This window comes from Mandrillus leucophaeus, unplaced genomic scaffold, assembly GCF_000951045.1.
Source record: "Mandrillus leucophaeus isolate KB7577 unplaced genomic scaffold, Mleu.le_1.0 Scaffold1649, whole genome shotgun sequence".
Taxonomy (NCBI): Eukaryota; Metazoa; Chordata; class Mammalia; order Primates; family Cercopithecidae; genus Mandrillus; species Mandrillus leucophaeus.
The window spans coordinates 398,018-412,186 of NW_012101642.1; the positions used below are offsets into that span (position 1 = coordinate 398,018).

Here is a 14,169-nt window from a genome sequence, read left to right on the forward strand (position 1 = left end):
TTTTTTTTTTTTTTTTTTGAGACAGAGTCTTGCTCTGTCGCCCAGGCTGGAGTGCAGTGGTGCGATCTCGGCTCACTGCAAGCTCCGCTTCCCAGGTTCTCGCCATTCTCCTGCCTCAGCCCTATTTTTTAAGAAAGGAGGGGAGTCAATAAATACTGACAGATCTGTGAGTCACTTACACAGAACCCGAAGTTTACATGCATGTTTAATACTTTATTTGGAGTCCTTATTACAAAGGAGTAGACCTGGATATTATTTTTCTCTAAAATATGGAGTAGTTCATTATTTTAATTTTATTGAGAAATAATTTCTTAGTTGCTCCATATTTGTAATTTTTTAGTGTTTTAAATTTGCATTGTGAAATAGGCTCTGAGATGCTAAAGGTAATGAGCTATCAAGCATAATCTATACTAATGGTTTTTTTGGATTAATGTCTTAAAATTTTAGTTGTTTTGGGAATGTTTACTACATTGTAAAACTGGACTTAAATGTCTGATTTTTATATTTGCTGTTTTTTAATGCTTTGGGCTTTTTAATGTATGCCATATCTGTATTATTATTGATTCTGATAATTTCCATCTCACTTGCTCTGGTAAGACTGTATGTTTTTAGAAAGGCAAATGATTAAAAAAAAACACACACAGTAGGAATAAACCTTTGTGTTTACTTTGTCATTTAAAAATATTTACAATTAACTTTAATTATCTCTCAAAAAGCTTTTCATTTCTTAATGATTTGTTTTTTATATTGTTGTTTTTTGTTTTCTTTTGGGTTCTATTTAGGTTGTGGTTTTTGTGGCCAGATGATATCCTGAAGAATAAGAGGTGTAGAAACAAATGTGGTTGTCTTGGTGGCTGCAGATTCTTTGGTGGCACAGTAACTGGCCTAGATTTCTTCAAACTTGAAGAGTTGACACCTTCCAGTAGCTCTGCGTTTTCAAGCACAAGTGCAGAGTCTGATATGTATTATGGACAGTCTCTGCTACAGCCTGGAGAATGGATAATTACTAAAGAAATTCCCAAAATTATAGATGGTAATAAAATGTTTCGTCACTTATGCTAGTTGTTTATTTTCTTTATCACTAGGCCATTCTGAGAGAAATTCAGTGTTAACTCTGTTCAACTCAATTTATTTTGTGTAATGTTATGAGTAGGGTTTAGTATAATCCACCTTTGTTTTGCACATGACTTAACTAAAGGCAGATAAAACTAGTGATTGTTGTGGAGTTACACGGGGCAGAAGTAGGTCTGCTATTCAGATCTTCTGTTGTTGATGTGGGTGGCTTTCCTCATGGAGTTTATTCTAAATATTTCCTTACATATTGTTATTTTCCTGTAACACAGCATCCAGATAAATACTTAGGAATAGCTGTGCTTCAAGGTAACAGTTGTTTCACCAGCTTGCTTTTATAGGAAAACTTTTGAATAGTAATATTTATACTATTGGCCCCCATGTTACCAATTATTTTTGCAAAATAGTTTCCTTATCAGTAAAATTAAACATGTCAAGAAAAGAACTCTGGTCTTAGAATCTTTAGCATAACTCTGCAAATACATCAGTTTGGTATGAGCAGTGAAGAGTGACTTTAAGTGTATTATATTTAGATTTACCTAGAGTCTTTTCTCCAGAGACTTCAGAAACAGATTTTCCTCTGGATTTTTTTAGTTGTGTATTCCTGTGATTCAGTGCAATATTTACTGCTTAAGTTGCCATGCTGTGAAGATGTTAAAAGCAGAAAAGTCTTGATACTTCATGAATATTTAGCCATTTCCCCTTAATTAATTTAAAAATATTAATTTACCTCTGCCTTTTATCAGTAGACAAAAAAAGATAGGAAAAGGGTAATTTTACCTTTAAGAGTTTATCAGATTGCTTTCCCATGTGTAGAAGCTCTTAGAGGAAACAAACAGGTGGACTACATATGCTAAATTCCTGTTTAAATGATTTTTTACTGAGTAGTGTAAGTGTGAACAAGTTATTTTAAGGTACTTTGGTAGGTTTGCTAGCATGAGAGCAGATTATCTTATAAAATCAGCAAACACCAAAACTTCCTGGCATTTAAGTGATAAGATAGATTGTAATAATTTAGCTGTCTTATATAACTTTTTTATGTTTGAATAATGTTCATTTTTAAAGGTTTACACTGGCATTTTCTCATTTAATCCCTAAGCTACCACGTAAAGTGGACATTATCCTTGTTTCGTAGGAAGGAAACTGAGGCCTATCACTGAGACTGAGTTGCATGAAGTGATACAGCCAGGTATGGCTGAGAGGAAACTAGAATCAGGGCCTTTGAAGCCACCTTGTTGTTCTCTCTACTGTGCTATAACTGGCGCTAATTATAAAGATTGCTTGATTTTCAAAGATTAACCATCACAAACTCAAGAAAGAATATTTGCAGGGAATTTATACATGATGAGAAAGGAGGAAAATAGTAAATTCTCTTCCTAACATTGAAAAAAGTAAAATTCTTATAATGTATAATAGGAAGCGTCTGTATCTCTTGGTGATTCTCAGTGAACACTGTGTTCCTGTATCACTTAGAAGTGAATCAAGACCATTTTTTTCTTTTGACTTTCATTGCTCTGTTTTACATTTGTGGTACTAGAAGTAAATATTATATTTTAGGTTTACGACTCTTACCCCTTGAATGCCACTAGAACTGCATTCTGTTCACAGAGATGTTTTCTCCATTAGTGGGTTTACTTTTTTTGGCTAAAACTGGGATGGTAGGAGGAGAGGGGAAGTTGAGCAAGATTTATTTTTTTGGATCTAGACAGCTATAGAATTCTCTTTTTATTTCCCCCAGCCCCTCAATGTAACACATCACAAAGGTCTTTATGAAACTCTGAAACAGTGGTGCTTCACTCTGATCCTAAAGTCGTTATTTATTCACAAAATCATGTATTGAGTGCCTTCTGTGTATGAGACATTGTTCTAGGCACTGGAGGTACATCAGTGAATGAAAAATGATACAGTCCCTGTCAACATTGAACTTTTAGAGTAAAAGGGGGAAAATGCTTAAAATAAGTAAATCCAAGTAGAAGATATGTGGTGTTCTTTGTACTATTCTTGAAAGTTTTGTGTAAGTTTGAAATTTTTCCAATAAAAGATTTAAAAAGAAGAAAAAAATTCACTGTTTATGGGCCTGGGATCTATACTTATGTAGATATATTTCTAAAATGTTTAACAAATTGCTATATGAAATTAGTCACTCGTTATTTTTACATGCCTGTAATCCCAGCACTTTGGGAGCCTGAGGAGGGCAGATCACGAGGTCAAGAGATCAAGACCATCCTGGCCAACATGGTGAAACCCTTTCTCTACTAAAAATTCAAAAATTAGCTGGGTGTGGTGGTACACACCTGTAGTCCCAGCTACTCAGGAGGCTAAGCCAGGAGAATCTCTTGAACTCGGGAGGCAGAGGTTGCAGTGAGCCAAGATCGTGCCACTGCACTCCATCCTGGTGACAGAGCGAGACTCCATCTCAAAAAAAAAGAAAAAAAAGAAAAGATTGTACTTAAAAATGGAATAGATTGCCATGGTTTTTTATAAACTGCTTTTGAGTTTTGTGTGTTCACTTAACCCACCTTTTGTTTGTTTAGGTAATGTGAATGCCATGAAGAGGAAAGAATGGGAAAATAAATCAGTGGGAATAGAAGTAGAGAGAAAAACTCAGCACCTTAGTCTTCAAGTACCATTACGATCTCATAGTTCATCCTCTTCCTCAGAAGAGAACAGTAGTTCTAGTGCTGCACAGCCTTTGTTGGCTGGTGAAAAGGAAAGTCCCTCATCTGTTGCTGATGACCATTTGGTTCAAAAAGAGTTCATGCATGGGACAAAAAGGGATGACGGCCAAGCAAGGTCAGTATTCACTTAGATTTAGAAGCCTGATCATAAATAGGATTATAATTGTTTAAAATTCTGGCAAGGAAAACTTCTTCCCTCTCCATTCCCCCACTTTAGAAAATTGTTTCCTGTATATCTGAACATATTTTGAAATGTCAATTTGCCGTTGTCTGATTATAAAAGTCATTCATTCCAGATATGAGGAAAGTACAAGAAAGTATAATGAAAGTGGAAGTTTCTTGTCATCCCACCACTCAGAGTGAATCACTGTTAACATTCAGATATTATCCTTCTAGTCTAATGGATACTTTTTGTTCCTCCTCTTGGCACCTTAATAGTTGGCCACTCCCTTCTTGAATCACAGTTTCTTCTTGGTTTGATAGCACATTTCAGAATTTCCTCCCACTTCCTTGGCTATTCCTTCTCAGTCTCCATTGTCCTGTCCTCCATTTCTTCCTCCTTTATTTTTTCTCTTCCTTTTATAGCCTGCCCTTTGTTGAACATTCTCTCCTTTTTCTCCACTTATTCTATATTATTTCCCTAGGGAGTCTCAATAACTGTTTGGTTTCAATTATGTTCTCTAACATCTTTTAAATGTAAAACTCCAGCCAAAACCTTTGTTCCTAAGGCCTAGCTACCTTCTTGATATATCTACTTGGATATGTCATGGAGACTTCAAACTCAACATATTAAAAATGGCCTTATTCCTATCATTCTTAACTTGTTCTGCTTTAGAAAATGGCACTACTACATCAGTTACTAAAGTCAGAAATACTGGGGTTATGTATAACTTCTTCCTCCAGTCTCCTTTAATCAAAGGCCCCTGGTATATTTTATTGGACAGGTTTTTAAAGGATGTGAAAGAAAAAAAAAACTTTATAAATGCATTAGTGTCCATGGATTATGGTTAGATTACATTCTGGGGTTTCTTTCAGTTTTTATTGTGTTTTAAGCTACCTCAAAAATTTTTGGAACTAATGAGGGGTATGAACACATACTGTACTGTTTTGCTACTTTGGGTATTTTATTATAAAATTGTAGATTTTCTTTTATTTGTAAAGTACAGGATTAAAATTACCAAAAGGATTTTTATTGATATTTCTTTTTATGCTTAGAGTAAATTTTATGATGTATAGAAAATGGTAATAGCTTTTCTTTCTGTTTTAGTATCCCTACAGAAATTTCAGGAAACAGCCCTGTGTCTCCTAATACTCAGGATAAGTCAGTAGGTCAGTCTCCTCTTAGATCTCCCTTGAAACGACAAGCCTCTGTCTGTTCCACGCGTCTTGGAAGTACTAAGAGTCTTACTGCTGCTTTCTATGGGGACAAGCAGCCTGTAACAGTTGGAGTCCAGTTTAGTAGTGATGTCTCTCGAAGTGATGAGAATGTACTAGACTCACCAAAGCAGAGGAGAAGTTTTGGTTCATTCCCATATACACCATCTGCAGACTCTAATTCATTTCATCAGTATCGATCAATGGATTCCAGCATGTCAATGGCTGATAGTGAAGCCTACTTTTCTGCTGCTGAGGAATTTGAGCCCATTAGCAGTGATGAAGGCCCTGGAACTTACCCAGGTAGAAAAAAGAAGAAAAAGCAAACCCAGCAGATTGACTACAGTAGGGGTTCCATATATCACAGTGTAGAAGGACCACTGACTGGACATGGAGAAAGCATTCAGGATTCCCGAACTCTACCATTCAAAACTCATCCTTCTCAGGCTTCATTTGTTTCTGCGTTAGGTGGAGAAGATGATGTTATAGAGCATCTATATATTGTAGAAGGTGAGAAAACAGTGGAGAGTGAACAGATTACTCCACAACAACCTGTGATGAATTGTTATCAGACTTACCTTACTCAGTTCCAGGTAATTAATTGGTCAGTTAAGCACCCATCCAACAAAAGAACCTCTAAATCCTCGTTGCATCGTCCCCTTGATCTGGATACACCAACCAGTGAAGAAAGTTCATCATCATTTGAACAGCTTTCTGTTCCAACTTTTAAGGTATAAACCAAATCATTAGTTTCCATCGATATATTTATTTAGAAAAATAGATTTTTAAGAAATTATTTCATAATTACTCTCATTCTTTTTAGCTACCATTCGGAGAGATAGACTTTCTGAAGCCATGGCTTTATGTATGATAGGTCACAGAGTTATTGATGAATATTAGAAATTTAAGTAAATTAAATTGAGAAATGGTTTATAGTTGATTGTCACTGCATTAATCTAATCAACACATATTCTGTGTCTGCATTATACTCTAAGATTAGGATAGGCCGGATGTGGTGGCTCACGCCTGTAATCCCAGTACTTTGGGAGGCTGAGGCAGGCGGATCACGAGGTCGGGAGATCGAGACCATCCTGGCTAACATGGTGAAACCCCGTCTCTACTGAAAATACAAAATATTAGCCGGGCATGGTGGCGGGCGCCTGTAGTTCCAGCTACTCGGGAGGCTGAGGCAGGGGAATGGCCTGAACCTGGGAGGCAGAGCTTGCAGTGAGCCGAGATCGTGCCACTGCATTCCAGCCTGGGTGGCAGAGCGACACTCCATCTCGGGGAAAAAAAAAAAAAAAAAAAGATTTGGATCAACTCTTTCTGAATTCATATTTTCTGTGTCTTAAAAATAAAATTTTGAAGTTTCTAATAATGTTCCTTTTATTAATTCATCAACTCCTTCCATGCAAAGTCTTCAATGTCCACTTACTTGACATTTGAGTTCTTATAATTCAGTATGAATATGGTTGTTGGGCATTTTTGTAATGTATTCTGAAAATGCATTACAGAATTTTTTAGGTAAGCTAAAAATACCTCAAAATAAATTTAGTGGTTATAGCCAATATGAATACTATACTTATTTGAAGTGTCTAAATGCTTATTTAATTATTCATAATTCAGATATTTATTATATAGTATTCTGAACAAGGCATTTGATGTAGAGTGGTGAGGGAAATGGATATGGAGCTTATGGTTTAGAGGTGGAAGACTGACAATTAATAGATAGATAGATCAGTATATAATTACAAATTGAGAAGAGTCTATGATGATAACCAAAGGATACCGGGATAGAGAATAACAAGGGGTGGGGACACCTAGATTGTATTGAGATGAAAGGTCCATCTGAGGAGATAATATTTAGACTGAAATTTGAAGGATGATGAGGAATTGAAGATAGGAGGACCTAGGGGCACTGCATTCCAGGGAGAGGCAACCACCTTTCTAAAGCCCTGAAGAGGGAAAGAGGTCAGCATGCCCGAGAGATAGTGAGTGGGGAGACTTGCTCATAATGAGGCTAGAGACCTAAACAAAGGTCAGATCATTCAGAGCTTATAGACCATGGCATCAGGAGTTTGAATTTTATTTTAGTTTCATTTATTAACTCTTCAGAGTTTTAAGGAAATATGATCTCATGTACTTTGAACACTAAGTAGAACTGAATTGTCATTAAGCAAGAGAGGAATTGGGGTGATCACTTAGGAGATGTCACAGTAGTCTGTGCAAGAAATGACCGGGGCTTGGATGTAAACTGTATTAGTAAAGATGGGACACGAAACATGGAGTTGAATATTCTCATAGATTATGTAGGCATTTGAATAATACTTATTGAAGGAAGAAGAAACATTAGTGACAGTTGCAAAATTTTGTTTTTAAGGTTGTACTATTTTCTTATCTTGCCCAAAACCAGTTGTCCATGCTAAGCTTTCAAAATGTCCTTTTTAGTCCATGTGGAAATATGTTGATATATGAATTTTCCAGTGTAAAACTGAATGGCCTTTGTGCAGAATAGTACTTGGGAGGATAGAATTATTTCAGTATTTTAAATAAATCTTTCTAGTTTGATTAGGCAGTCAAATCTCTAGAGAAGACAGGTCAAGGAATTAATATTTTTAGAAAGCTTCAAAAAAAGAACATCAGCCGTTATCAGAAAGACAAAAAAATGACATGTATTGGCGAGGATGCAGAGAAAAGGGAACAATTGTGCACTGTTGGTGGAAATGTAAATTAGTGCAGTCATTATGAAAAACAGTATGGAGATTCCTCAAACAGTTAAAAATAGGATTCCATATGATCCAGCAATCCCACTACTGGGTAATATCCATAGGCAATTAATTCAGTTTATTAAAGAGATGTCTGTACTCCCATGTTAATTACAGGACTATTCACAATAGCTAATATATGGAATCAACCTAAATGTTCATCAATGAATGGACAGATAAAGAAAATGTAGTATATATACACAATGAAATACTATTCTGCCATGAAGAAGGAAATCCTGTCATTTGTGACAATAGGATGAATCTGGAGGGCATTATGTTAAGTGAAATAAGTAAGGCACTAAAAGACAAATACCTCATGATTTCACTCATGTGGAATCTAAGCAAGCTCTTACAGATGTAGAGAGTAGAATGGTGGTTACCAGAGGCTTGGGTAGTTAGGGGGGAAAAAAAAGTGACCTGGGAGGTAAGAAAGTTATTTTTTGCCATTAAGTCTAAATAACTGACTAGCATTTATAAAAGTTCAATTTGGTTAGTCAGGTTCATTTATTTATTTTCCATGTTATCATTTATGGATATAAAATATAAGAATAGTTTTTCCTATAGTTTAATGTTTCTGTGGCTCTCTTTCCCACTTAAAAGTTGGTTGTGCTAGGAGAAGACTAAAATTAACTTGAGAAAAAACTCAATTTGAAAAGAAACTCTGGAGGAAAGACATTTGAAACACTTGCTTTTAAGTTTCAGTTATAGTCTTTTACGCTCACAACCCTGTTCTGCCATTTACTTGAATCAACAAAGTGAAACTGCCAATTGAATATATTCTTTGATTTGCTCAGTTTGTCAAACGTTTATATCAAATATCTCAAAATCATATTAGGTAATTCAGATATTTACATATATCAGTTGATATAAAATTAGAGAAATATATAAAAAAATCTAGACTATAGTATTTTTATATTCTAGGTTATCAAGCAGGGGCTCACAGCTAATTCTTTGCTAGACAGAGGCATGCAACTTTCAGGATCAACTTCAAAGTAAGTAAAAATAACATGCTTTTAAAGTGTATGCCTTGATTATGAGATGGGTTGAGTTTATTCTGAATAATCATTCTTTATTTGAGTATGAACTTTATATTAAGAATAAATTACCAAAATAATTCAGCTCTCTTGCCTGCTATGGCTTTGGCTACATTTATAAGTAGTCAGTAGCATTTCTATTAAACATGCTATAACTTGGCATATCAAAATTGGTGACTAATAAGAATTCAGTATCATATTTTTCATAATTTGCAAAAGGTACATCAGGTAAATATATTAAAATTTTTTTCTCATTCGATGTATTAGCCATCTTTGATCAATTAGCATTTTAGTACTTCTTTTGGCCTTTGAAAAGTCTTTGGGACATAAAATGTCAAGTCCAGGCCAGGAACAGTGGCTCACACCTGTAATCCCAGCACTTTGACAGGCCATGGCTGGCAGATCACTTGAGGCCAGGAATTCGAGACCAGCCTGGCCAACATGGTGAAACCCCATCTCTACCAAAAATACAAAAAAAATTAGGCATGGTGGCTCATGCCTGTGATCCCAGCTACTTGGGAGGAGGAGGTTGCAGTAAGCCGAGATCACACCAATGCACTCCAGTCTAGGTGACAGAGTGAGACTCTATCTCAAAAACAAAAACAAAAAAAAGTCCAATTCCATAAAATTTATGGTTGTAATGAATGCATGTGTTCACTCATTAAGGAAGCTCTAACTTCTAATTCATGGTCTTTTTAATGTATGATTTGCTTGTTAAATTGTGTAGTACTCCATATACTCCTTTGGAAAAAAAACTCGCTGATAACACAGATGATGAAACATTAACAGAAGAGTGGACCCTGGATCAACCAGTGTCCCAGACCAGGACAACAGCCATAGTTGAAGTAAAAGGAACTGTTGATATTGTTTTGACTCCCCTGGTGGCTGAAGCTTTAGACAGGTATTGATTTTGTCTAGAAATACAACTATTGCTTTATACAATGATTACTCTGTGATATAAGTATATGTGATATGATATGTTCATATAGAAGATTGTTGATAGTTATAAGTATATGTGATATATGTTCATATAGAAGATTATTGATAGCTATTTTGATTGAATAAAAATGAAAATATGCTTAAAGAGGTCTGTGTTTCAGTTATCATTTGCTACTTTCTCAGCCTAAATAATTACAGTTGTCCCTCCGTATCTGTTGGGTATTGGTTCCAGAACTGCTGTGGATACCAAAATCCACAGATGCTCAAGTCTTGCCATTTGGTCTTGTGGAACCTGCGGATTAAAAAAGCCAACCTTCTGTATTGGTGGATTCTGCATCCCATGAATACTGTATTTTGAATACTGTATTTTCAGTCTGAGCTTGGTTAAATGTGTGGATTTGGAACCCACAGATGTGGAGAGCTGACTGTATATTCAAATTTATTATTATATTGCCATAATATAAAATATTACATATTATATAAAACTGACATGAATAAAAATGAGAATAGAACATAATGGAAGTGGTGTAGAAGCAGTTGGAAAGAGAAAAGGGGTTCAGTGGAGATGAGCTTTCATGAAAATCTTCCTTTTCCTGCAAAAGCCCATAATTTTTCTTTGATAACTTATACTATTAAGATTCTTATGATATGTCATATAAATGAAGAACACAGGAAATATTCTTCAGAAGTTTGTTAAAGAAAAGATCATTGCCCAATGTGGAACACTTTTTCTTGGGGTGAGGGTGGTGATGGTGGGGATAACCTCAGAAATGTTTCCCTTGTATAATTTCTAAATATGTGGCTTAGACATTCTCATTTCAATGTTGAGCGATTGTTGTACATATTCAGATGGTGCTATGTTTCATGATATGTTTACATAAACTAAGTTGTAGGATTAGTGACATTTAAATATTTCATTTACTGTTTTTTCCCCTCAGATATATTGAAGCAATGGTTCATTGTGCTAGTACCCGACATCCAGCTGCAATTGTAGATGATCTTCATGCTAAAGTCCTCAGGGAAGCTGTCCAAAATAGCAAGACTACCTTCTCAGAAAATGTAAGAACTTGTAAATTCAGTGGGCATAGCAAACTGAATATTTATCATGGTTACAGAATATTCAAACTTGAAAAATTTTCTTCACAAGTTAAATCAGAATATTTGGACATGTTCTAAAAGCGTTTATATGTCATTGGCTCCATAAAAGATAGGACATATAACTGTACTGCAGATTGACTAGTAGTAAAAATATTTATTTAAAAAATATATTAAATAGCTTTATTTGTTTTATTTCAGAAGCAGCTTAGTTCCAAGCCTTTTCTAAAGAGCTTTGGCCCTAAGTGAATGAATATTCTTTAGGACTGACACCTTGCTTTTCTAAGACAGCTGGTTATGTTTTGATTTTCCTCTATGATTAGATGACTTGTATCTTAGTATTACTTTTGAGATTTTCCTCATTCACTTCAGTGAATCAAGTCACTGCTCTCATTGTGTGATATTCTACTTACATTGTGGTTCTAGCCACGAAACCAGTTGCTTAGCAGTCATATCCCAGTGCTCTTCCAGAGCTTCTCCATTTGATTTTCAAATTTATCTGGATTATACTTGGAGTAGCGACCAGAAGAGAGATGAAAGTGAGACTGATTATTTTAGTTAACTATTTATTTAATGTATATTGGCATTTCATGTGATAGAGTAGATGAGTGAAAAAAAGAAATTTGAAAATGTTCCTAGCCAAAAAGGGGCCAATTATCAGAAACCAAGTTTGTTTTCAAGCCAGTAGAGTTTAGTGATCTTAAAAAATGCCTATAATTACTGTATCATTTTTTCTGTCTGCTTCTCTATAGGCTGACTTCAATTTAATATGTATTACTTTTCTCAACCCTGATGCTACCAGTCTATTTCCTAGCTTATCGAAGGTTTGGATTTTAAGGTGGGATGTAAAACTAGAATGCAGCTGGCACATAGATGGGCATAGAGGGGCAGCGTGAATAAGTGAGTTGCTGTTGTGGATGACGTGGAAGTTATGAAAAGCTTGTGAAATAATTTCACTTATGATCTTTTTAGTTATCTTCCAAACAAGACGTTAGAGGAACAAAAACTGAGCACCCTACAATAGGAACGACTAACCAAGGACAAGCACAGACAAATGTTATAACGAAGCAAGATAATGTAACAATTAAAGGCCTTCAGACTAATGTTAGCATACCAAAGGTAACAATTTAATATTTAAAAATTTTTTCCTGAAAGAGGAGAGCATTTTGATGGTATTTGTTCTTTTCAGTTACCAACGTGAATCATGGTAGAACAGTGTGTAATATTAAAAGATATATGTTTTATTCCTGTGATCTAATGTAGATTTAATGTAATATAAATAGTTTACTTAAGCAGAATATTAGGTAATAGTAGAATGTTTCACATTCATGCAGTGAAAATGTAATTATGATTATTTTGTGAGAATCTGTATTCATAAGCTTCGTCTTCACTGTCAGATACATAGATATGCCATTCTTAACAGTAGTTTTTCATTTTTGTGCATATTTTATGTTTAAGTGATAACTTTTCACTTGTCAGCTCTGAAATTTTGTGTGTGTGTTAGGTAAACTTATGTTTGTTACAAGCCTCAGTGGAAGAATCTCCAACTACAGCTCCTAGTAGGAGTGTGACTCATGTTTCCCTAGTGGCATTGTGTTTTGACAGAATTGCTACACAAGTTCGTATGAATAGGTAAGAAAGACTTTATTAATCTGAGCCATGATTATCTTGCTGGATGTCAAAGCAAGCCTTGATCGTCTTTTATTTTTAATACATTTCTAAGAAGGTAATGTTAAAACTCAAAATTGGTTTTGGAATTTCAAATCTTAATTTATAAATTAGTAAAATATTTCTTTAAAATTTTTTTACTGTTTCTATTCATAGTATCTTTCAGTAAACATTGAAGAATTTTTTACTACTATTGGTGTATAATAGTAGAGTATTTTTTTTTTTTTAGTAAACCTTTTAGGTAAAATGTTTTCTCTGAACTGTGTTATTTAAATGTTGAACATTTTACTCTCTTTTTTTCATAAAGAGGTGTGGTTGAAGAGACTTCAAACAATGCAGAACCTGGTAGAACATCAAATTTTGATAGGTATGTTCATGCCACAAAGATGCAGCCTCAGTCATCTGGATCTCTCAGATCAAATGCTGGAGCAGAAAAAGGCAAAGAAATTGCAGCCAAGTTAAACATTCATCGAGTTCATGGGCAACTTAGGGGTCTTGATACAACAGGTAGGATTCTACAACCAATATGTTTTTTCTTGGCATATATAAATCTAAGATGATTTTTGCAAAGGGGAACATGGTTTTTTCCTTTGACTATTGATACAATTTGAATATTCTATAAGAAAGAGAAAGGTATTTCTCCCTGTACTGAACATGTGGTATTTAGCTACTTGTCACTCACATTCTGTACAGAATAGAAAGTAAACTTTGGTAAGAAAGTTAAGTGTTATGGTCCCATATTAGGAACTGCTTCTATTTCCCATGTGTTTTTTCCATGCTATTTACTTGCTCATTATAGAACAGAAAGGACAGGCCGGGCGCGGTGCTCATGCCTGTAATCCCAGCACTTTGGGAGGCCGAGATGGGCGGATCATGAGGTCAGGAGATCGAGACCATCCTGGATAACACGGTGAAACCCCGTCTCTGCTAAAAATACAAAAAAAAGATTAGCCGGGTGCAGTGGCGGGCGCCTGTAGTCCCAGCTACACGGGAAGCTGAGGCAGGAGAATGGCGTGAACCTGGGAGGCGGAGCTTGCAATGAGCTGAGATTCACCACTGCACTCCAGCCCAGGCGACAGAGCGACACTCCGTCTCAAAAAAAAAAAAAAAAAAAAAAAAAAAGAACAGAAAGGACGTGATCTTTATAGTCTTTCTTATTTTTTAAATCATTCTGTGTGTAAAACAGTGTTAAAAAAATTAATTATAATATTAATCAAAACCAGAGAGCCTGTAAAATGTAGCAGCAATAAGGTGACACACATTTCTCTTAAAGTCCTTAGTGAGGTAAAAAGAAAGTAGAGCTGTTATACGTCATTTTAATATTTTTGATTCTTATTTAGCACATTTTCTTATTTAGAAACTTAAATGATTTCAGAATGTCAGATTCAATTCAGAAAAAGTTAGATTTGTTAATCATATTTGAGATGATTGCTCTGCTGAAATCTTTATGGGGGACTGGTGACCAATCCTGAATAATGAATAAACAAATGAATTCCTTGAATTTGCTTACTGTATTTTATAGGTTCTGAAGTTTCCACGATCCTG

General features: G+C 35.2%; 1 protein-coding gene across 1 annotated transcript in view; it reads left to right on the forward strand.

Annotated features, from left to right (window-relative positions):
• The window catches only part of KIAA1109 (KIAA1109 ortholog), a 192,700-nt gene that overhangs the window by 65,782 nt on the left and 112,749 nt on the right, over nt 1–14,169 (forward strand). Inside the window, exons 25-33 of the mRNA XM_011976372.1 lie at nt 783–1,033; nt 3,606–3,864; nt 5,017–5,854; nt 8,810–8,880; nt 9,650–9,823; nt 10,800–10,920; nt 11,929–12,075; nt 12,461–12,588; nt 12,932–13,131. Of these exons, the coding sequence (XP_011831762.1) occupies nt 783–1,033; nt 3,606–3,864; nt 5,017–5,854; nt 8,810–8,880; nt 9,650–9,823; nt 10,800–10,920; nt 11,929–12,075; nt 12,461–12,588; nt 12,932–13,131 (2,189 nt within the window). The remainder of the gene's footprint in view (nt 1–782; nt 1,034–3,605; nt 3,865–5,016; nt 5,855–8,809; nt 8,881–9,649; nt 9,824–10,799; nt 10,921–11,928; nt 12,076–12,460; nt 12,589–12,931; nt 13,132–14,169) is intronic.